We start from the raw sequence: 22,656 nt of genomic DNA, 5'->3' as shown, positions 1-22,656 counted from the left end.
GCACAAGCCTTCTGAGATAAAACTGCATGAGTTACATGGATACATTCCAAGCACTGATAGGTATACATACCTTGCTATACTAAGCAGCTAAAGGTCTCAGCATATATCCTGGAAGCACTTAAGATTGCTAAATCAGGTAGTTTACCAGGAGCTTTAGGATCCCTGAAAAAGAACAAGAAAATAACACACATACCCCCCAGGACTACCTTCAAGCAAAGACAATGACTATTGTAACGAAAGCCTAAAACATCAAGTGAAGTTCCACCTAACATTTCTGTGGTGGGTTGTCCCTAGCTGGACACCAGGTGCCTACCAAGGCTGCTCTATCACTCACCTCCTCAGCTGGACAGGGAGGCGGAGAAAATAACATGGAAAAAACCTCACGGGTCAAGATAAAGGCAGTTTAATAAAGCAAAAGCAAATGTTGTGCACAGAAGCAAAGAAAAACAAAAGATTTATTCTCTACTTCCCATCAGTAGGCAATGTCCAGCCACTTCCCATAAGACAAATGTCATAAATAAACGCCCCCACTTCCTCTTCCTTCCTCTCAGCTTTTTATTGCTGAGCAGACGTGATATGGTATGGGATATCCCTGTGGTCAGTTGGGGTCGGCTGTCCTGGCTGTGTCCCCTCCCAAGACCTTGCCCACCCCCAGCCTGCTGGTGAGGGGGCTGTTGGAGAGACACAGCCGTGGTGCTGTGCCAGCGCTGCTCAGCAGCTCCCAAAACACCGGTGTGTTACCAACACCTTGCTGGTGCCTGTACGCAGCACAGCGCTGCGAGGGCTGCTGTGGGGAAATTAACCCCACCTCAGCCAGACCCAGTGCAATTTGCCTTGATGATACTTTTCAGATCTTTCCTGTAAGCGACACCAGACACCAGCAGACACCCTTGCAGCTACAAGATCAAGCCTGTTAGGCACTCAGTCCCAAGAGGATTTAGGCCATCCTGATCAATCTTCTTCTGTGAAGCACTGAGAAGGAACAGAACTCATACATCTCCTGAGGCAGGATCTCTGCTCACCTTCAGCTGAGAGCTAGAAGCTGCTGCAGTCTCTCACAATGTCTAGAATTATATTTATTGACCACAGGTGTAAGAGAAATACAACTTGTGCTCTCTGACTTGCACGGAAGGTAAATCCTAGCATGACTGCTGTTCTGCCTAGCAATTTCCTAAAGGATTTTCAAGTACCAGGAAAGCCTGTTGAAATGATTGTCTACTTGAGCCAAAGATGTGGAAGACATTGTTGGTGGCAGGCTAACTAAAAAAGAATAGGTCTCAAAGTCATCCTCTTACTCCAAGTTCCCTTTTGCTTTTTCTTAATACAAGTGACCAAGATAGTATCAAGTAACTACTAAGGAGCAAGATAAAGTAGTTATTCACTGTGAATTACCACTATCTTAAAGGGATTTATTTCAACAAACATAACCACATGTGATGAAAATAAGTGAAAAGTAAATGCTTCATTTTGCCTTGCCTAGTTCCAGTAATGCCCAAATCAGTTTTGGAAGTCCTGAAAGTCTGTTTTGAAAGTGTGTTTTGTTTTAAATAACCCAAAGATTTCTGCTATGGAAAAAAAATAATGTATACATTTTTATGTTACGTTTATAACAAGGCTTTGAAAGAAAATAGTTACAGGTATTCAACTGCATCGGACTTCAAAAGAAAAAAGATTACACACACAATACAAAAATACAAAAAAATATTTCTTAGAACTTACAAACTCAAAAGTCTAAGTGGTCAGAGTTTTCCTAAAATAAAATAATAAAAAAAAAAACCACTTAAAGATGCACTTTCCTTTCTGCACTTGCAGGTTCAACTTTAGCATAAAGAAAGGTTTTAGAGGCAGGATGAAAACAATTAACATACTGAATTCTACAACCTGTTCCAGGCTGAAGTTAATTCAGTGGTTGACACTATCAGGTATCTGAGTTTAAAAAGAACCTTACATTTAGTATGGGTGTGTGTGGGGGGGTGTGTTACTGTTGATAACTTTTTGTTTAACCAGTTCTGCTAGTAAAATGTTTTAAAAATATACAATCTGAATTAGACTGCAATTTAAACAGTCCTTACTAGGTTTGAAATCCTACAGCACTGTTCTGCAGTATGAAAGTGAGGAAATTAAATTGACCTGACTAATGTCCTTGCTGAAAATTACAGCAAGAGGCAGACAGGTAGGAAAAGGTCAAGTTTTATTTCTGAAGTTGACTCTTGTTAGAAGCATTAGGACTGAAAATATAGGATTCGTCTTTAACCTGATAGTGTCCACTGAGGTCACAGGCATCAAGGCATTTTGTTTTAAATGACAAGACAGGGAAAGCGCATCTTACATTTTTCATACTTAAGCAGTGAGTTACCGATTTTTGGTGTGGCTTTTATTCCTTCTAGGCATAGTAAAGAAAAGTATTTCAACCAAATGTGAAGCTTAATGTACATTAGCTTGTCTTTTTTGGTGGTGGCTTTTGTGTACCACAAGGAATGCTAACAAGCACTACTCAAGGCTAATGATTTAAGAGGAGCACACTGAAAATATTGATTTACCTTTGTAGTGAGTATTCTTTACAGACTGTATCTAATATACAGACAAGGCCCATTTCCTTAGGATGAAACAGGCCACAGAAGGTTACACATCCTACATGAAGTTTTAAACAAGATTAGAGCTAAGTTACCAGAGCCACTCAGAGCAGCATAATTTCTAGTTTGCAGAGACTTAACAAAACGTGACTGCAGGGAGAAAAAAAATAAAAATATCCAGGTTCTTATTATTTCCTGCATAAGTTTATATTCAAATGAATAGTCCAGTCACACTTCTAGCACAAGACAATGCTTACTTTCTTTAGCAGTATTCCTAGGAGTCAACTGTTTCTCCTGTTACACAGAGGGAGCCAGAAGTGAGAATGCGAGAGCATTCAATGTTAACCTGATTAAAGAGACAGTAACCTTTTTCATCCACCTTAATCACTGACCAAAAAAAAAAAAAAAATCTTAAAAAGGTACCACTCCAATTTCTTTATTATCTGTAACCTTTTGAAACTAATCACATGGAACTACAAAATTAGCAAATGCCTTGAAATCTGTATACAAAACATAAATTACCTCTAATTTCAAACTCAGTTATTAGTGTACCACTCAAAATCTTAAAAAAGTGGCTCCAAAGATAGTCTTACACCATTCTTAAAAAAGGAAACTGTTCCTTTAATGTTACACCCTCCCCTCCCCCCAAACACCCAACTCTCAATCCACATCATTTAGTTATTTTCTTGGTCATGGACATTTCCAAGATGAGATTTTATATTTCGTTCCCATAGCTTCTGGTTGTCAGAAAAACCATGCTTTCCTTTATTGAAGGAATTTGGTCCTGCTGAGGTTGGTGTATCCCTGTGAAAAGTAAAACAAGATCAGTTGAGAAAATCAGTTCAACTGTAGTAGTCTGTGCAACATGACACCGAAAACATCAATTTCAAGTCCAACACGCTGCCAGAAACTACGACGCTTTTTTTTCTTTCCATGACATCAGGAGTCCTCATTATTTGCAAATGAAAGTTGGCCACAGAACTGATCTCTCTGCAGCAGGTCAAGACAGAGCAATGAGCTGGGGCAGCAGAGGAGGTGGGAGTGACAGTAACAGCTGCTGGCTGTGAAGAATTTGTTGCAATGGCTACAAAATTGAGGATTCAAATTTGCTACTGGAGAAAAAACTGCACTGAACAGTAAAGAGCTTCCAGGGGACTGACTTTAAAAGCAGTCTATCATGATAAACATCTTTAAAATATATATGCTCAAAATTGATCCCTAACTTAAGTGAAGCCTCCTTTGAAAATGTCCCTATTTATTTCAGGATTGGCCCAATACTCAAATTTGTGTCAAGCAAAAGACTTATATATATTTGTTTTAAAAGTAAATAAGCTATTCTTTGTCTCTCTGCAAGAGATGATTCTCATCTTCCCCTTGCATGGAAGTTTAAAAATCTGAGCAGACTACCCTACTTCAGGGCAATTTATAAAATGGAGAACTAGAAAGAGAGAGAGTTTAGCAGCAAGCAGGAACTCCCACTTACTACCTTCTGAAAAAGCTAGCTAGCTTCTGTTTCATATAGAACCAATTTCTTCCTCAGAAGGTGGCAAATAAGATTCAAAATGCAAAAGAAAATGTACTATTAATGAACAGGCGAAACATTAGGAAATAACTATATTAAAATTTTCTTGTTTCAGGAGAAAAACTTTTTGAACCTATTCTATATTCCTCTATTTCTAAACCATCTGCAAGATCTGACCTGTGCTCGAGAAGGTATTTTCATGCACTCACCCTTCTCCAAACCATAGTTAAAAGCTGACCTACCTTCCAATGTTCTTCATGCGCATCTTGGCTTCTGGAGGCATTTCTTCTGGTTCACTCTACAGAAAGAAAGGAGGTTAGAGTGTGGCTGGCTGCTATATTTTGAATATTTCAAATGCCTGACAAGATACAGTATGGACTACAGCCCTACAGGAAAGCAAAGTGGCTGAGGACAAAACAGAGGTCCTACAAGGTTATAGAAAGCAATACAAATTCCTTTGTTCACCTCTGTGTAAGATGGAGCAGTAACAACACAACAATTAAATATTTAGCAAAGTGGAAGAAGCACAACTTTTCTTCGCCTCTCCTTTATCAAGCCCAGAGAAAGCAATCATTAATTTAAATTATGTTGTGCATCTCATTTTCAGGGAAATTTGTCAACACTTCAATGATCTCTTGAACCAACACAAAGCTACAAAGTTTTACATTCTGATACAGAAACACAAGAGATGTTTCTAGGTTGAAAAATCCTGACATTATATAAAGAACCTTAAACGACCCACTCACTCTACCTAATTCTAACCCATAATGGTACTTTAAGTCATGTTGATTGCTAGCTTATTACTCACATCTTCATCTTCATTGAAAGCTGCTGCTACGGAAAGAGTTTTTGGAGCAAGGGTTGGAACAGGCTCTTTAGGCTTCTGAAAAAGACCAAATGCACAAGTAAGGTAAGTCTACTAACTCAAAAAAAGCTACCCTTGATATTTTAAATATTTTAGTAAAATGAAGTCAAAGATCTTCACTGAAATGGGCAACAAGGGGTAAAAGTGGTTTTGGTTGAATCAAGCAGATAAAGGTTTCTCTCTAATGAAAACAGAAAATGGCTGCTCATTTGCACTAGAGACACCGAAAAGCAAGCTGAGCCCTCTCACATTACAATTCCCCACAAGCAAGTCTTAACTTTCTAGCACACTGCAGGGGTACGCAGCCACTGGTGCGTGACATGAACAATTAAATCAAAACCTGAATAAGTTGTATTCAAAATTTTACTATGTCACCGTTTCCATTATTTTTTTGAGTATTCTTATCCATCAGTGCCAGGAAGATGAGTCCATCTATTTTCTTGTCTTTTAACAACATAACAGCTTTCTGGCTTAAAATAATTCAATACTTTATAACTAGCATCAGTGTGCATGACACAGTCTGACTAATATCAGGCTCCTTTAAAAGGTATTTGATTTCCAATAAATACCTTCCTCTATTTAAAGCATAAGAAGATATCAAACTCATGATTATCACATTTAATACAGCAGACATATCAAAAGTAATGTCAAGACCACTAAGAAAGCATTGAGTCAGCAGTAACAGTTTGCTTCTACAGTACTATCAATTATCTAAATCAACTATGTACAATGCTCCATCCATTTTGACTTCATCAATGATTATTTCATAGACACTCACAGTTTTTGAATCTGATACTGCAGCAGAGTGCCTACAGCTATTTCTCACCAATAGTGTACAACATATAAATATTCTGCCATTTTTTGAAGCATCAGCTCCACAGGAATGGGTAACATACTAAGGGAGTAAAAATGACTAAAAAGAAACAGGGTAAGATGCAGCACTGTCCAATCTGGAACACTGTCAGTCACCCACTAAATTCAGTGAGCCAGAAATCCTGTGCCAAATTTATTGCCACTGGAAGTATCTTTCTACATGAGAAATCGGAGCTTGCTAGTGGCTCAGAGAAGGCAGCTTTGTCAATTTTTCCAAAGTCTGAGCTGACTTGATTGCATTTATACCCTAGAATGCTGCCAACCCACATCTCCCTCCAATCTCAAAATAACAGAGCGCTCTTCTCATCTTCTGCAGATCTGTAAAATGCTGGCATTGCAGGTGCAAGCCTTTCATGATTACAGTTTGAATTTAAACCAGACAGGGACTTATAATGTATCCACCACAGTGGGACGTGGGAAGTGTAAATGAACCGTATTAAATAGAGAGGCAGCATCTAGCTTGTCCTTGCCCAAGCTAGTAGAGGATTACTTTGGTAGTAAAGAGAAGCATCAGATTCACATCTGAACAAGCACAAGGATACCTTGTACTGGACAATAAAGGGGATCAAAATTCTTAGTAACCTGTGTAACAAAGCATATAGTATAAATGAGTCATACTGACCTTGCAAAGAACAGGCAAAGTCATTGAAAAATAAACTATAGTTCCCCGTGCTATAAGATCTTTGGAGTGGAAGACGACCCATTAAGCCATCTAGGAGAGTACTTGCTTTTTTGTAGCTTTAAGCATCCTATGCAATGAAGCTCCCAGCATTCATTTCAAAGTAGCCTGAACAGTTTAACAACTCTGTTCATTTCCCTCAGGAAATTACTCCAGACTTATCAAATCTCATTACAAAATTATTCTGTATGTTCAAAGATCTACAGCTCATTTCAATCAAGTCTTATGCTTCCTGAGACAACTGACCTAGTATTAATCATCTTGAAGTACTTACATTTGCATGACTAGCTGGCCCTGCAATGCTTTCTTAAACTTTATCCAAGTTCCACACATCTAATTCAAGGTTTTCCTTCTGCAGGGAAACCTCCCCAAAGTATTTCCCCTTTGCCTCACTTTCCTTAAAATTAAAAGCCCTCAGACAACTTACATTTGCTCCTAGTTTGATGGATATTGCAGATGCCTTCTTTGCTGTCTGACTGCCTATGGAAAATCCAAACTTGGACATTTTGGCAGGAGCAGGCTTTGTGGTGAAGTCTTCAGCTTCTTCATTAGCTGCCCGTTTCTCTGCGCTGCGACTCGAACTTTCTCCTCCATTACTGGAAGAAACAGTCTTAGTTTTCACAGGTTTTTCTGCCTCTTCTTCAGGTCCTGGTGAAGTCGAAACAACTTACCAAGATGAGCTATTTTTACTGAGCAGATTGATGGGAGCAGCAACCTCAAAAAGCATTATACTTTGGGTGCAATAGGTAAGGTGTTTTTAGTGACAGCAGTTTCCACCAACGTACATTTAGTAGACAGCAAAACACAAAGAGGAGAAGAAACTGCAAGCACTCCACTACTTGTAAAGAACTTCTTGTGTATGAGCCAGGAAAACAATCTTGAAGCACCATCTCTTTATTTAGTATGGAAGTCAAAGTTCACGTAGTAAATTAAATGTAGATCACTAAATCTTTTTAGGGTTTAAATTGCTATAGATAAGCTTTCATAATTGGAATCCCAATTCCAAATCTAGAGTAGATAATCTAAGTTAAAATTAATTCTACTAAATTTCTACAAAAACATGTCCATGCCAGTCTCTAGGCTCGTCTGGCACAACTCTAAAATCATGGAAGTGACTACAGTGAGGATGGCTGTCTCAATCACGTTTCAAGTCACTGCTTGTCCGCATCTCATCTGTAATAAATCTGCCAAGCTCTGCTTGAGGAAGAAATCAGCACTAGAAAAACATATATATAAATTTCATCTTTTCTGGTTTTGTATAAAGTCATGGAAAACACAGCAGCCGAACAATGATCCACAGAGAAAAACCACTCAAATCGCATTTTCATTCCTATACACTCGGCTTCTTCAGCTACACCAAGAGACAAAGGTGTCCTTGGAAAACTCATACTGAGCATAGTAAATGTTTCAGCAAAAATACATTTCTCTGCTGCTGCAATAAGCAAATCACTGCAGTAACAGAAAGAAAGAAAGAAAAAAAACCAGACAACACACCTCATGCATTGGGGAGTGGACAGAGTGGACAGCAAAGTGCTCACACTATCAGTCTAAGAAAAACTGGAGCTAGCACCAGTTCCTCATTATATCAAGTGGAGAACAGGACCCTCCGTGCACAGCAAATTCAGATCATCAGGGAAGAAAGTTCTTTGCACTGCTCTCTAACAGAAAAAAGCTATTAAGTAAAATAGAGCAGTGGGAGAGAAGCTAGTCTGAACTGGAGGTCAACAAGATTGTAGCTCTTAGAAAAAAAAGGAAGCGAACAACATCAGGAGAAAGAAAAACTAGGGACACCATCTATATATATTTTTCTGCTATTTCCCAAATCATGAACAGCAGAACATATTCTTTCTACCCCACTCTTCTAGCTATCAAGATAAGAAGTGATTGGAACAAAAATGGATTTATTATTCACCTTTGGAAACATGGCAGATCACAAAAAAAAAAAAAAATCAGTAACTTTAATCAATTTCACTCTGTTAAAAAATGGTACTAATATGCACCACTAGAAATTTGACCCAGAAAGTAAAGATATAAGAGTGACAAATAAAGGAGGAAAGAGAAACAAGCAAAATTTACACAAGTGACCTTGGGTACTGGTTGCTGTCTTAGCACAGTTTTCCAAACAGCTGTCTTCAAGGCTATGAGAAGCTCTTTACAGCTAGTTCATTAAGCAGAATATTCAATTACAAGTCCAGTTTAGGTACGCTATAGACTGTGAGGTGATTCGAGGGTAAGTAGGAAATTCATTGGCCTTAAAAGTATTGGAACTGTAGGCCTAAAGTCATCTTTTTCATTAGATACAAAATCCGCAGCAGCCCAAATCTCAGGGCACACTGAACCAGTCCAGGTTCCTAAGCTAATGCTAGCTCAAAGCTAATTGCACTATGGCTTGCTTCTTTGACTGCAAATTCTAGTCTAAGCACAAGATAAAGCCTAACACAATCTACCCACATCTGTTTTCTCACCAAAATATTCAATAGCTTCTCTCTCAATATTAGTTCCTATCACCACTGCTTTCTGAATGTTACTTCTACTAGACTCCACTTAGGATGAACTGTAGACTGCTGAAAGAAACACTCTCACTTGCTGAAGGAGCTATAAAGGGCATAGGACAACTGGGCTAGATGGGGAGGGAGCCATTGTGCTGTTCTATTTCTGCACGAAATAGTTAGAAATACAGACATATATTATCCACTAAACAGGTCTCTCCCATCTCCCATGCCAATGCTTATATATTTTTCAAGATACTAAGGCTTCTTTATTATTTCCCAGAGATCTCAAGGAGGTCATACTTCACTTACAGAAAGCACCAATACTACTTTGAAAATTAGCCTGACCAGTGCTCTTTTCATGGATCATAGTAATAAAAAGCTGTCCTACTTCCCAGATGAGTTTTTCTCATGAGTATCAACAAGCTACGTAAGTGAACAACTTCCACTACTAGTTGGTTTAAATGACGAGACTGACAGTGCTAATTGTACAGTATTTCAGGATGTCTTGCCCATTGGGGCGTGACCACTGGTGGCAGTGGTGTGAACAAACCATTCACAACTAAGTTAACTTTAAGGTAAACCCCACTGATCTTGGCAAAAGCTAAAGACCAAATTGCTGTCAAAAATCATCAGGGATTAATCACCTTCCTTAGGGCCAATGTACCATAACTCATTAAGATCATGTTCCAGTACATAAGATGGTATGGATAACTGACATACTGATGCTGTCCAGTTACTGTATTACTAACTAAAAAAAAACCCAACCTCAAAAACCCAACAAAACCAACAGAGAACTAAGAGTCAAGGAACTACATAAAATCATGTATTACTGTTCATATTTTGTGATTGTCAGAAATAACATTCACTGCTGAGGTTATTCTAACTGGTTTACAAGCTTGATTTAATCTTTCAACAGATCAAATAAACGCCCTATAGATATACTTAAACCAAAAAGAAAAAAAAAAAAAACCACAAAAAAACCAACCAAAACCAACCAAACCAGGAAATGGAAGCTTTGTATTTGCAAAGACACTATCATCTCAAATTTAAGTCAGGAGGGAAAAAAAAAAAAAAAAGAAGAAACACAGGATTAAAAAATTTAGGAAAACTGATTAAGTAGTACAGAAGATGACAGGAATATCCAAGTCATAATATAAATAATATAAAACCAAACAAAAAAACTTGCAAATTGCTGTCAAGCAAAAAACCCAGGATGATTAAAACAGCAGATAAGGAATATTCACAGTACCCGTTCTTGAAAAGGTAGCACAGCTGTTAAAAGCTAATCTTTAAGGTGTTTTCTTCATCCCTGCCAACAGCAACAGCCAAATTTCTCTCATTACACGGCAGAACTATTCCGTGTACTTTTTAGAGAGAGAAATAACGCATTTACATGAACAAGGAGAAGCTGTTAGATTTTTTTTTAAAAAAAACTCCTCTAAGGCTGAGGCTAACCCTCGGGCGTGAGGGCAGCGGGCCCAGACCTCGGCCTCTCTTCCAGCGCAGCCCCCTCAGGCCCGGACCGCCCCCACTCCCCGCAGGGCCGGGCATCTCTCGGCCCGGCCCCGGCCTACCCGGCCGGAAGCGATACTCCCGGACCCCCTCAACCCCTGGGGGACCGGCCCAGGTCCCCTGCCCACCCCACAGCTACGCGGCGAGAGGCGCTACATGTTCACCTCCTCCGGGCTGCGGCCGCTTCGCCTTCTCCCCCTCAGCTCTGCCGTCCGCCATTTTCCCCCGCCTCCGCCTCCCGCGCTGCGCATGCGCGCCGCCCCGCCGCGGCTCTTCCACCCCCTCGGCCTTCCCCCGACCATAGAGAAAGCGCGGGCGGAGGCCAGAGCGGCCGGGCCGGCCACGCCTTCAACGGCGCAGCGGGAATGACGCACAGGAAGCTTTGTTCTCAGAGACGGCTATGGGGGCGGGAAAGGTTCGAGTGACGCTACTCTAACGCGCTTCCGGCGGATAGGCCCGAGCGCGAAGGGCAAACGAGGCGGCGCTGCGCACCAGAGGACCACTTCCTTCCCTCGCTGGGGAGCCTTGAGGCTCAACCTCACACGCAGAACTCTCACGTCACCAGTGTCCAGAAGAACCACATCCACGCACAAAAGCACTGCCCTAGGGTGAAGTTTTGCGTACTACCCAAGCACAGGCAGCCGAAAGGAAGCAAGTCGTTCTCCAAGCCAGGGGATCTCCCTGCGCAGCGGCCCCTGCGCTTCACCGGCAGCGAAGGGCAGCGTTGGGGTGGCGCGTCCTCTGTCCTCCAACCCCTCCTCACCATGGAGGGCAGGAGAAGGCAAAACAGGGAACAGATCACCACCAACCCCCCCTGTAAATGAGCCTACTCTTTGGAATTACGTTCCCCACTCCTAGTTTTTGAATTTTCAGGACAAAGCCCCCCCTCCCCCAATCAAGTTTAAGCACTGGGGTAGTCAACATCATTAAAAAATATTTAAGCACCCATAAAGGTACAAAGAAATCCCTCCTCATCCTACAGACAGCAGAACGAACTATACTTGACGTATCCCTGGTAGCTCTGCAGCCTGAACACAGGCTTCCACAGAGGGACTGATCTTTACATTGTCAGCTGTGAGAAATACTAAAAGGCTCTCTGCTCCTCTAAGTATTTACTAACAGGACTGTTTATCAAAGTTCCAGCACTTTGGGACATCTACATTACACAAACTGAAAAAAACAGGCACTCAGGGATAAGTCTTACACAAAAGTACATAAAGTGTAGTTTTGGCAGGGTCAAGAAAATTTTAATTATTCCTTCCAAACAGGGACTCGATTCGTGCCAGATAGAACACCCAGAAACAAACCATGCAACTCCCCAAACTCATGCTACACATCAAAAGAGGATTCAGGAAGTAATGGGGAAAGGTCTCTTCTATTTTGCCTTACCTAACCTGTTAGAGTAAGATGGCCTCCACCCCTTGCAAACTCAAAGCACTGAGGCATTCTCTGAAGAGCAACCTTTGCATTCAGTTACAATCACCCTTGTCCCAGCACAATTCAACTGAACAGTTTTGTATTCTTTGTACAGAGTAATTTTAAAAACAGATTATCATATTTCTCTTACATAATTTCAATAATGTGTGAATAAGTTCAAGCAGCTGGAATACAAAGGTAATTTTTTTTTAAAAATCCCTAACAACAGTCCTTTCAAACTTGACCAACAAGGCATTTTTAGGGATAAATAGCTGAATACAGTTCTAGAAGTCCCAAGAAACTGGAGCATTCAAGGGCACATCTTGCCTGCGATAAATCATTCTCTTCCCCGTCGCTCTACTTTTGCGTTAGCTTCTTAGAGTAGCTCTTGGCAAATTGCTTTTGTACTTCTTCCTGTCTCTTCCCAAGTTTAAGAGTGTTGATGAGGTTTAAGGTTTTTTGCAGTTGATGTACAGGCTTGCTTACAAAGCCATAATATTTCCTTTTTGGAACAAATTCCAGAGCCGCCTTCCAGTCTCCGGTATCTTTCAATGTTAATAAAATTTGCATCATTTGATCCAGCGTGAGATTTTTAGCACCAGTATTCCAAAGCAGGTACTTCTCCAACGGAAGGGCTGCAGTCTCCAACCCCAATCGCTTTGCCCGTGCTAAAGAGACTCCTGGTTTTATGCTCCTGTCAACCATTGACCCAACAATATAGATTTTATCATGATCGAATGTTTTCATTACTTTGGGAGAATCAGCAGTTAGATAGATAAGCTTATCTTTCGGAAAGACATCTGTGTAGCACTGGTCTGTCACAGTGATAAGCAATTTGCCCCATGCCTCTCTATAATGCTTGATAAATTCCTTATGATAGAGGCTGTCGTCTTTGAAGTTACAGAAGTGGATGTGGAACGGATCCACAGATCTTCGATTGCAGCCTTCGCTTAACACTATCTGTCGCACTGTATTTGCAACTTCTCGGACGGACATATCTTTTTCGTAAGACATGTCAAATATTAGAGGTTGGCCAAAGATCATAGACTGAGCAACCCTCCAACTGTATGCTCTATCCATACAGTTGGCCCACAAACACACAAATGAATTCCTTTTGTTCTCATCAGTTTTTGAAGCTTGCTCTTGTGATTCCAACCTCCTTTCCCTTTTCTCATCCATCTTTCTTTTGTCATTTTTCTTGTATAGTTCTTTGAGATGCAAATATCTTAAATACTTCTTTTTGGCTGACTTGGAAGGACATTCCAGAAAGGTTTTTAGCTGTTCATCACTGATATTTTCTGGAACCGATCTGCCAGCTAGTCTCCACATCTCCAAAAGCTCACGTGCAGCAGCCAAAGCGGAAAGCTCCTTACGCTCAGAGACAGTCTCGCTGACTTCTTCTTGCAACCCAGACTTCATTACCTTTTTCCATGCATCTAAATCTAGTTTTTCTGAGGGATTGCATGAATTGTCCTCCTTCAGGCAAAGTGATAAACTCAGAGTTCTACTGAGTGGAAACAAGTCCTTTTTCATCCCATGCTGTGCAGCAAATGGAAGGACAGAACTTCTTACAATTTTTTTCAGAAGTACATTAGCAGACTGCATACTTGTGCTGTGTTCAAACACTTATCTGCAAAACACCAATTAGAGTGGAAAAAAACTTGTCAGAAATCACAAAGAAAACACACACAAATATTCATCCTTAGTAACACTGCCAGACAATAACTTACTTGTTGGAGAACACTAGAAATTCCTGTTTCCACTATTACTTTTCTACTGTTTTCTAAATAAAAACAGCATATGTAGCACTGCTGTGAATAGACATGGTTAGCTCTGCTGCTTAAAACAGCTATACTTACTGCAATCCAAAATGTGGTCAAACGACCTTTAAGTATTGTCTGAGATCTATTTAAATTACCTGTATCACATGACAGATAAGAACCTTCACAACCAAAGCAAGCAAAACCCTGCATGGGACCAAAAATATTTCTATACACATACCTAATTTACCTATAACATCAAAATGGACAGGATGCTTCAACATCTTGTGCAACTCTATCATAGATGATCACGTTTTTGCTTTTACCACTATATTTTGGGAAAGCTCTATTGGCAACCTTTAGTACTGAAGTTTTTCCTCTTCTATGTATTTCCACATTGCAGGTCACTGGAACAACTCAAACTACCAATGCTATCGTTTTGCTAAGCCAAAACTACTGCCAATGAAGGCATTCCTATGTCCCCTGAGCCCCTTGTTCCTGCTCTGTCAGCAGTCCAAGCATTCAGATAGCTGCACTATCAGATCTCAGGGACAGCTAAGCAGCTAACAAGGAGGTGGAGAAAGGAAAAAAAGCTAGTTAGCATCCCACCCAAATGAGCTTCCATGTCCGATTCACTGGACATCTTATAAAGAGGAGATGGAAGAATTAGTACAGAAAAAGACCATTTTTCTTCTTTTTGCTAAATGCCTGTGAAGTTGATGTTGGCATATAAAGCTAAGGGCATGAAACTCACAGTCCCGTTAATTTCATACGCATCTGTATTTAAATGTAAAAGGTCTACAAAAAGAAAAAACAAAGAATGTTTAGTATTTTCCTTGTCCTTTGCAAACTCACTGAAGTAAAAATCAGTGAAGTTTGTGTTTGAGAAAACATGATTTGGCCAAAACATAAAAGTTAGCTCCAAATTTTAAAAGCAAAATTCATAATCTCCCTAATATCTTACCACCAGAAAATAATTTGATATTCACGAGAACAAGTTAAATCTAATTTTTGGGGTTATATATATACACCTGCCCAAAGAGCCACAGAAAGAGCAGCATATTATTAGGAAACATTACATAAACTGGCATGCATTTTACAATACTGTAACGGTCAAGTTGGTGACTGAACTTGCATTTTCTGTTATTAAGATAAAATAAACAAAAACCCCCACAACCTAATAGTGTGACGTTAAGAGAAAATTCCTAAGTGTTACAACAGAGATGTTCATAATTCTACATTTAAGTGGTACAGATACTGACAAAAGTAATAAGCAAAAAAGTACGTTGTCCAGCTTGGAGAACTGGATCAGCCCCTCAGTTAACTTGCACTACTGGAGTTCCAACTGAGTCAATAGCTGAAAGGCAGATTTACACAATCTGAATACTTGATGACAGCTTCTGATAAAAACCAAATTACCTCTCAATGTGTCCAACATGCACTCTACCACGTCATTACTGCAAGAATTACTCTAGGTCTCTTTGAAGAACCTAAAGGAACAGAAAAGCCCTTCACTGATATTTCAGAGACCGAATCAGTCGTTCCTTCCCCCAGCACAGAAGCCTACACACGGCTGCCCGCAGGCCTGACCTCTATGCAGCGATGCGGGCCGAAAGGCCGTGCGGGGGTGGGGGGGCGCACCAGACCAGGGCAAGCAGCCATGCGGCTCCTCCCGAGACACCGGGACTACGCGCTCCTTAACAACTTTTAAAGCAGCCCACAACTGAACCGAGCCGCGACAAGCTAGGTAAAACCTCAAATCACCGCGCTGTGCCCCACAGCCCTCCCGGGAATACCAGCGCGCCTCGCTCCCCAGTGCTGCGGCGGGGACCGGCGGGGCAGCGCGGCCTCTGGAGCACCGCGCCGCAGGCCCGACCCGCGCCCGCCGAGGAAAGCCGGGCTGAGCAGCACGGCAGGGAGGCGAAAGAGGGCTCCCAAGGTGACCGGGAGCCACCGGCGGGACGAGGAAGGGAGCATGACGGGACAGCTCAGGCGCCCCAGGCCCGCGGGCGAGTCTCTCGCCCGTAGCCCCCAACGGCGGGAAACACGGGGCGGGAGAGGCCTCCCTCTCCAGCGGCTCTGCCCACACTTGCCCGAGCTCCGGCCGCGCTCCAGCCCGCCTGACCTCCGTTTCATCCCACCCGGGAAGGGGGAAGGCGGGAAGGCAGGCAAGCAGACACCTGTGGGCGATGGACGCAGCTAAGAACTGCCCCACGGCAGCACCAACGCGGCCGCCACCCCGAGCTCACCTCAGAGGGAGCGGCCTGCGCATGCGCAGGGAGGGGTGCGGCGCCGCGCTCGTTGGCTGTCCCCTGGGTGCCGCGGCTGCACGGCAAAGGTTCCGTCTCCCTCTTCTCCCGACACCGCAGGGCCTTGCGGGGTACGGTGATCCCCTCGGGGCAAGCCCAGGCCGTGGCGGCGGTCTGCTCCGGGGCCCCGCGGGGAGCCTCCGGGCCCTGAGGCGGGCTGTCGGTGAGGTCCTGCCGCTGCCCTGTGCGGACCGAGGCCCTGCGCGGGGGGGAGGGCCATTACGGGTGACGGGGGGCGGTTGCGCCTGGGCCCTGCCGCCGTGCTGGGCTGGGGCGTGAGGCAGGCGCTGGAGCCTGAGGGGTTTGTCAGCCCGGTGTGGTGGTGGGTGATTTCTCTCTCTTTTTTTTAATAGCATGGAGAAGTTTCGCTGCTTTTTGACGCAGGGTTTTTTTTTCCTAACTGTCAGGTAGGGATTGTAGTGGAAGCCGTGGTCTGTCGGGATGAGTTTTCTGCTGCCCAAACTGACCTGTAAGAGGGAAGTGGATCAGGCAATAAAAAGCGTGGCCGAGAAGGTTTTGGTTCTCCGATTTGGAAGAGATAACGATGCTGTTTGTCTGCAGCTCGATGATATTGTAAGAGCAATTTTTTTTTTCTTTTTTTTTTTTCTATTAAACTCTACTCCTATACATGTTGCATGTCATATGTTGCCTTTGGATAATATGATGTCTCATGAAAACTTTGGTGACAATTAAATGTAAAATGAAATAATACTATATTCATAAAACAGTTTGAAAATTAAGCAAATGTTTATGTTATTGTAGTGGGTGTACAAAGTGCTTGAAGTAGATAAAACATTATATTTTTGCCCTGCCTAAACCGGTAAGACATAAGGGAAATGAGCTTTATAAAGTTTGCCACCTTTTTTCCTCTTGTGTCTCAATCCATTTATCATCCATATTTCTCACTCTTTTCAGCTTGCAAAGACAGCTCATGACCTAAGTAAAATGGCAGTCATTTACCTAGTGGATGTGAACAAGGTTCCAGTGTACACCCAGTATTTTGACATCAGTTATATTCCCTCTACGGTATTTTTCTTCAATGGACAACACATGAAGGTTGATTATGGGTATGTCATCCTACCTGGCATTATCTATAATTTCTGTAAGAATTATCAGTCTTTCTCTATGTTACCATGTCTGGGGGAAGTAACGTTTGAAAACTATAATGTTGTTACCAGCATCTGCATGGAGAACTCTGTAGGAAGCCAGAAGGACGTAAAATTAAGAAGTATTTTGAAATATGCTCTGATGCAGTAAGTAGGTGTCAGGTGAAACATGCCTGACTCTGCAAAAAATAGTATGGTTGAAGTCTTAGACATGACACTACGCCTTTTTGAACTTTGGAGGTCACAGCATATTCCTGACTCAGTTATGCTGTTACCAGTGCAGTTCATTTTTTCAGAATGACCAAATGAGAACCCATAATGTCATTGCACATCTTTTCTTGTCTTTATGTGTTTGTGCTTTGAGCACTTTAACATTACAATTCTACCTTTATCTTATATTTAGGTCACCAGATCATACCAAATTTGTAGGAAGCTTCAAAACAAAGCAAGACTTTATAGATCTGATTGAAGTGATTTACCGTGGAGCAATGCGTGGAAAGCTCATTGTGAGAAGTCCTATTGATCCCAATAACATTCCTAAATACGACCTTCTCTACCAAGGAATTTAATGGGTTGACCTGAGATAATTACAGAAATGGCCAATGTCCAATGTTCTAGATGCCTTTTTTTTTTTTAAGTATTTTTAACCACCTCTAACACCATGGGACAGTTTGAGAATTTATGTTGAAGGATCATATTGGTCTCCTTCTAAAGACAGACATTCTGTCACCTTGTACTTCTCTTATAAATAAAGCTACATTTTCATGCGTACAATTCACGCAAGTGACTCTTCTTTGAGTTGCATACTGACCTGCACTTACAAAACAGGCAGGTTGTATGCATCCTCAATGATGGCATCTCTAGTGCAACTTTCTGAAGTGAACTAAAGCACCATATAGTCTATTAATTGACTATTTAGTACCACTTTCATTCAGCTGTAATAACAATAAACCTATCTCTATATAAAAAGCTATGCTTACTCTCAAGAGCATTGAACTGATCGTGCCTTTCCAATGGAATTTTACACTTTTGCCCATTACTGGGTAACAGGAAAAAAGTTTTTTCAAACAGTATTAGAGATGACTGAAATCCGAAATGGATACAAACACAAAAGTGAAATTTTCTCTGGTACCCAGTTTTACTGTTCAACAATTTTTTTGACTGAGATGAGAACTGAAGGTGTAGGACAAGGTTTTGTCATCCCCAAAGGTCATTTGCAGCCACTAAGAACTTTTAATTCTCACATGATTAGACTGGAAATTCAGAATAACCATTTTGTTTATTAAAGGTTATTTGACCTTCTGCTTGTATAAATTGCAAACCTTGAGTACAGACATTTAAAAATTGTCTCTCCCACCTCTGTCTAAAATTAAACAGCTGAGAGAAAACAGCAACATCATTCTTTTGCATCAGTTTGGTAATTGCAGGTTCCTAGAGTATTTGTATTTATATAGCAGCTCATGCCCAGTAATCTCACAGTTTAGTTGGCTTTAAAATGGAAACTACTTTAGCTCACTGCATCATGTTTGGGGCATACCCTCTTTGACTGGAGGGAAGGTGGTAGTATGTATTCCCTGAAGTATTGTTCAACTGAACAGTAAACGTTTCAAGGGGGAAGGTAGATGTTCCAGCTCTTGAAAGATTTTAAACACTATGTGGTATATAGTGAGGAGGAAATAGATCCCTTACATGCTTTTTGTATTCCAGATTTGTCCTTTTAATGAAAGCTATGCACTTAAGTGATTGTTTTCCTGATAGTTTAATCTGATTATAGAGCCATAACTGCAGAATGCTTATTTAAAAAATTATACAGATGAGAGTTGATACACCTTAACATCTTTATTTTGTGCAACTTTAAATTTCACAGATAGCTGAAGGGTTGTGGCTTAAAGCTTTCGACAGTGTACTTCTTTCCTAATAGTTAACTTGTATTTGTCTGTTTCTCAAAAACAAACAGACTAGCTTCAAACTTAGAACTGTAAGTTGCTCCACAGTGAGAGGAAGGTCCTTAGATGACTGAAAGGTGCAGGGGCAGTTATGAAAGGAAGAGACCACTATCAAGACCGAATCAGTATTCCTTTATTTATTGCCTCTCTTCTTACTTGTGCTGCTTCTGGTTGCAACAGGGGAATGCCTAAAGGCTGTTGTGGTCTTGGCTTTCAGTGTGCTCTTCAGGTACTTACAGATGGCACGTAAGCAGCAGGAGGGTGCTAAACTGTACTTCTCTGTTCCAGCAGAGACAGTAGGACAATTCACTCTCATGGGAGAACCCACAGCTTTATCTAGAGGCTTACTGTTTGACACCCATTCACGGCAGCGTTTCTGTATCCATTCTTGTATTTGCGGATCGCTTCTAGCCTGGTGCTGTGTGTTGTGCGTGGAGTCGATGAATGCCACAGCGTACACTTTATTTGTTACCTCCCATTTTCTCTGCACCAGCAGATCAACGAACACCAAGCCACCGTAGCCATGGGCAATGAAGGCCACGTTCTTGGCTGCGCTCTTTGAAATGAAATGATCCCATACATACATGGTATGCTCCTCGGGGCTGCTGCTGCTCCTCTTGGGGATCCACCAGACAGACTGCGGAGAAGTCAGTGCTTCTTCCCCAGTATAAAAGCTTAACCTCTCCTTTTCAGTCTTCAGATCAACAAAGTTGTCATTGGGATTCAGTACTATCACTCCCCCGTGGCTCTGAAGGGCCATTTTGATGAATGGTATTTGTGTTCCATGGCCCAGGCCCTCGCTGACAATCGTCCTTTGCCCCCACTGTCCAGCACGAAAAACTCCACGGTCTTGAAGAAGGACAATTAGGCTAGAGGAACTCTTTAGTGCATTCTCACTCATGAAAAAGAAACTTCTTGGTTCATCCTCTGTAGCATCAGTAGGAATATAAACTTTCTGCAGCATGCAGACTCTTTCCAGGAGCTCATAAACATATTGGGTAATCAAATGTCCCAAAACTTGATAGCGTTTATGATTCTGCTCGTGTGCATTCTTGAAATAGTTGAAAACAAAGGACTCATTTGTATCCAGATGCCTCAGTTCCCCTTTTGTATTGAAGTCGTACTTCAGTTGCTCTTGATACTCTGAACCCTCTATTAGTTTCCTCAAGCTTAGTTCATGCTCTATTTGTAACCACTACAAATTAAGAAGATTATTTAAATACAGTGATAGACCTCCATACAACACCTACATAAAGAAAGCCTATTGTATTAGAATTCAGTTTTAAAAGTGGTTACAAAGTACTCCTTGATACAGACTATCTCTTGGTGGTTTGTAGTAAACCAGCTGCTTGTAAAGCCTCTCACAGATTTCAGTTGCTAAATTCCAACAGCACTACACTAATCATAGTATCTCCAGTTATTCGTCCATCCTTACAAGCACTTGCCACATGGAAATTGTGGAATGGATGACAGAATAAGCTAGCCACTGTGACCCAGGAACAGGAGAAAAGAAAGTCCATGCAGCAAACTTTCATGAGATTAGATTGAGGCCTCCAGTTTCAGCTAAGATCATTTTTCAACTGATTGTGACTGATCAACTGATAAGAATTATCCCAGGAAGTGGCTTCCATGCAACTGAAAAATTAAACTTATCATAACCTTCTATTTTCTTAATAACTCTTCAGTCTACTACTGACTGTCACTGACTGTAGAACGGTAAATATGGGGGTAATCTTTGGTGTGGTTAGAAGTCTGCTTTTATAGGATTCTTGTCCTAACAACAGAGATTTGCAAGCATTAAATTCCCACAATTATTAGTATTTTAAAATGAATTTACCATCTTAACACAGTAATTTTGTTTTGGCAAATGGTTAAAATGAAGTTATATTTGGCAAATACATTGGTACAAGCTACTGTATACCTTTAAGTTCTTCTTGCTGAACTAACGGAGGTTTTCAGAACACAGAAAATCACATTCTCTGTTAAAGCTCACTCTACAAGGGTGTTTATTCTGGAAGCCTTTACAATTGTTATTTTGATTTTTAAAAGTTACTGTTGGAGGGAGAAGGGGGAAATTCCTCTTTCCCTTCCTCCTGCTTTTCTGTTTGGATTGTAAGATTCTTCAGCTGTAAACACTAGCTGAGTTCATTGCAGCAGGTGGCATATTTGAAACACTACTACAGTATAAGCATTTCTCTTTATGAGATTTTCCATTTAAAACCAGTTTCTTTTAATAAAGCCCAACATTACCATATGCTCTCCTGTAAAATCTGTCATCATCATAGTTGCAAATCTTTTTCACTCTGGGACTGTAGACAATTTCTCTGCATGAAAGAAAATAAATCCATCTTAGTTCAGGTTTCATTACTTTATGTACTTTACTCTGGGGCGTATCTATAAAGTAGATCAGTTGCTGATAGTTAGGGCCAACTAAAATGTTTGATAGTTTCAAGTTACAAGCCAACATCTCATGGTTGTAATTTACAACTAACCATAAGTTAAAGCTAAGCATCTTCAGTGTGAAGCTAAAAAGTTGCCACAACTAGTGTTGCACAGCTTCCCATTACTTGATATAAAGGCACTACAAGAGGACAAAACAGAAAAGCTACACACAAAGCTTACAATTCTGAAGCTGCCCTGAAGAGCAAAACCCCGAAAACCAACAACAACCGAATCTTTGTCTCCACTCGGCTGCGGGAGATTTCCCGAGGCCACCGGCTGACAACCGCGGCGACGGCGGGGGCTGTGAGGGCGCCGGGCGGCCCAAGCTCCCTCCGGCCTCGGCAGCAGGGCGCTGTACCTGTGAGCTGCCCGCCGCGGGGGGCGGGGGTTTAACCCATCCTCTGGGCGCTGACTGAGGCGAGGGCTCAGCTCAGCGAGGAAAATGCCCGTAGCCGGGTACAATTTAAACCCGGTTCGGTTGGGTTCTGTGGTACTTAAATGCCGAGGTTTTCTTGATTCCTTCTACAAATTTTAATATTTCTCCCGTTTTCTTGACATTTGCTAGCCTGTGCTTCCTTTAACTATATTTTAGTGCGTTCGCAGAACTACCAATTTTGTTTCTACTCGTCAGTTTGTCAGGCGCAGCTGCGCAACCTGTAACCTGTCACACCTGTGACACTATCATTTGCTCTACACCATTTACGTTTTTTTCCCTCAGCGGTTCAGTATGAGGCTAATCGCAAGGAAGTTAAAATCCGGAGGGGCCGATTTAGGGGGGTTAACGCTCGCGCAGGCAGTACGCGGTTGGGGAGGGGGAGCCCGCGGGTACACGGCGGTGGGGCTGAGGAGAGAGAGAGAGGGGGAGGGGGAGAGGGAGAGAGAGGGGGAGGGGGAGAGGGAGGGGGAGAGGGCGGAGAGACGGTTACCGCCGTTGCGGGGCGGGGCGGGGCGCGGCGCGGGCGGCCCTCTCGGGCCGGGCAGAGGCGGTGCCAATCCCGGAAGTACCTGGGGAAGCCGCGCAGGGCGGCGGTGGGGCCTCGGTAAACAACAACGGCAGCGCAGCTGTGGCGGTGAGTGTTGTGGGGTACCGTTTGTTCCCCCCTCGCTTCCCCGCCTTTTAGCCGCTGAAGGCGGGGGTCAAGCTGAGATAAAGCTGGCTGA

The 22,656-nt window shown here is 42.1% G+C and overlaps 5 protein-coding genes across 19 annotated transcripts in view; 2 read left to right on the top strand and 3 right to left on the bottom strand.

Moving 5' to 3' along the window:
* Window positions 1-1,391: 1,391 nt before the first annotated feature.
* On the bottom strand, window positions 1,392-10,802 carry PCNP (PEST proteolytic signal containing nuclear protein). Of its 2 annotated transcripts, none has more exons than XM_075767046.1 (5): window positions 10,681-10,802; window positions 6,940-7,160; window positions 4,904-4,978; window positions 4,338-4,393; window positions 1,392-3,377 (listed from the first exon to the last, which is right to left on the bottom strand). In XM_075767046.1, the coding sequence occupies exons 1-5, from the start codon at window positions 10,733-10,735 to the stop codon at window positions 3,248-3,250; spliced, it is 537 nt and encodes a 178-aa protein (XP_075623161.1). In that variant the 5' UTR covers window positions 10,736-10,802; the 3' UTR covers window positions 1,392-3,247. The 2 variants fall into 2 exon arrangements, with proteins under 2 accessions (XP_075623161.1, XP_075623172.1); XM_075767057.1 differs by lacking the exon at window positions 10,681-10,802 and adding an exon at window positions 7,184-7,363 and having other exon boundaries at window positions 1,571-3,377; window positions 6,940-7,108.
* A 908-nt stretch (window positions 10,803-11,710) lies between these two features.
* Window positions 11,711-16,081, bottom strand: TRMT10C (tRNA methyltransferase 10C, mitochondrial RNase P subunit). 9 transcript variants are annotated; one of them, XM_075766926.1, is made up of 4 exons: window positions 15,786-15,935; window positions 15,112-15,182; window positions 13,934-14,490; window positions 12,016-13,562 (listed from the first exon to the last, which is right to left on the bottom strand). In XM_075766926.1, the coding sequence occupies exon 4, from the start codon at window positions 13,535-13,537 to the stop codon at window positions 12,290-12,292; it is 1,248 nt and encodes a 415-aa protein (XP_075623041.1). In that variant the 5' UTR covers window positions 13,538-13,562; window positions 13,934-14,490; window positions 15,112-15,182; window positions 15,786-15,935; the 3' UTR covers window positions 12,016-12,289. The 9 variants fall into 9 exon arrangements, with proteins under 9 accessions (XP_075623121.1, XP_075623110.1, XP_075623041.1 ...); XM_075767006.1 differs by lacking the exon at window positions 13,934-14,490 and having other exon boundaries at window positions 11,711-13,562; window positions 15,818-15,948; XM_075766995.1 differs by lacking the exon at window positions 13,934-14,490 and having other exon boundaries at window positions 11,711-13,562.
* Window positions 15,968-17,881, top strand: TXNL4B (thioredoxin like 4B). Of its 3 annotated transcripts, none has more exons than XM_075767022.1 (4): window positions 15,968-16,072; window positions 16,409-16,574; window positions 16,917-17,068; window positions 17,511-17,881. In XM_075767022.1, exons 2-4 carry the CDS (start codon window positions 16,443-16,445, stop codon window positions 17,674-17,676), a joined length of 450 nt encoding a protein of 149 aa, XP_075623137.1. In that variant the 5' UTR covers window positions 15,968-16,072; window positions 16,409-16,442; the 3' UTR covers window positions 17,677-17,881. The 3 variants fall into 3 exon arrangements, with proteins under 3 accessions (XP_075623137.1, XP_075623130.1, XP_075623146.1); XM_075767015.1 differs by having other exon boundaries at window positions 16,025-16,164; XM_075767031.1 differs by lacking the exon at window positions 15,968-16,072 and adding an exon at window positions 16,240-16,327.
* An 851-nt stretch (window positions 17,882-18,732) lies between these two features.
* Window positions 18,733-21,520, bottom strand: LOC104632005 (putative protein ARB2BP). Its single transcript, XM_010297738.2, is given in 3 exon segments — window positions 18,733-20,248; window positions 21,304-21,377; window positions 21,436-21,520. Coding segments are annotated over 3 exon segments (1,221 nt in total). The 3' UTR covers window positions 18,733-19,186.
* Window positions 21,521-22,456: 936 nt separating this feature from the next.
* Window positions 22,457-22,656, top strand: part of SENP7 (SUMO specific peptidase 7) — a 47,514-nt gene continuing 47,314 nt past the window's right edge. For 2 of the 4 annotated variants that reach the window (XM_075766900.1, XM_075766905.1), the window contains exon 1: window positions 22,457-22,571. The gene's annotated coding sequence lies outside the window, so the exon portion shown is untranslated. The remainder of the gene's footprint in view (window positions 22,572-22,656) is intronic. The other 2 variants (XM_075766891.1, XM_075766886.1) reach the window with 1 other exon arrangement.

The sequence above is a fragment of the Balearica regulorum genome, chromosome 1 (genome assembly GCF_011004875.1).
Source record: "Balearica regulorum gibbericeps isolate bBalReg1 chromosome 1, bBalReg1.pri, whole genome shotgun sequence".
NCBI classification, from domain to species: domain Eukaryota; kingdom Metazoa; phylum Chordata; class Aves; order Gruiformes; family Gruidae; genus Balearica; species Balearica regulorum.
The sequence above is the reverse complement of the archived record's forward strand: the minus strand, read 5'-3'. Positions and strand labels throughout refer to the sequence as shown.

What these genes read in the sequence shown, in the direction of transcription:
- PCNP (XM_075767046.1), bottom strand. Translation starts at nt 10,735, where the DNA reads ATGGCGGACGGCAGAGCTGAGGGGGAGAAGGCGAAGCGGCCGCAGCCC. An exon ending in CCATCAAACTAGGAGCAAAT is followed by an intron (nt 4,979 to 6,939) that starts GTAAGTTGTCTG and finishes GGTCTTTTTCAG; the next exon opens with AAGCCTAAAGAGCCTGTTCC. An exon ending in CTTTCAATGAAGATGAAGAT is followed by an intron (nt 4,394 to 4,903) that starts GTGAGTAATAAG and finishes TTCTTTCTGTAG; the next exon opens with AGTGAACCAGAAGAAATGCC.
- TXNL4B (XM_075767022.1), top strand. Translation starts at nt 16,443, where the DNA reads ATGAGTTTTCTGCTGCCCAAACTGACCTGTAAGAGGGAAGTGGATCAG. An exon ending in GTCTGCAGCTCGATGATATT is followed by an intron (nt 16,575 to 16,916) that starts GTAAGAGCAATT and finishes CACTCTTTTCAG; the next exon opens with CTTGCAAAGACAGCTCATGA. An exon ending in CACATGAAGGTTGATTATGG is followed by an intron (nt 17,069 to 17,510) that starts GTATGTCATCCT and finishes TCTTATATTTAG; the next exon opens with GTCACCAGATCATACCAAAT.
- TRMT10C (XM_075766984.1), bottom strand. Translation starts at nt 13,537, where the DNA reads ATGCAGTCTGCTAATGTACTTCTGAAAAAAATTGTAAGAAGTTCTGTC.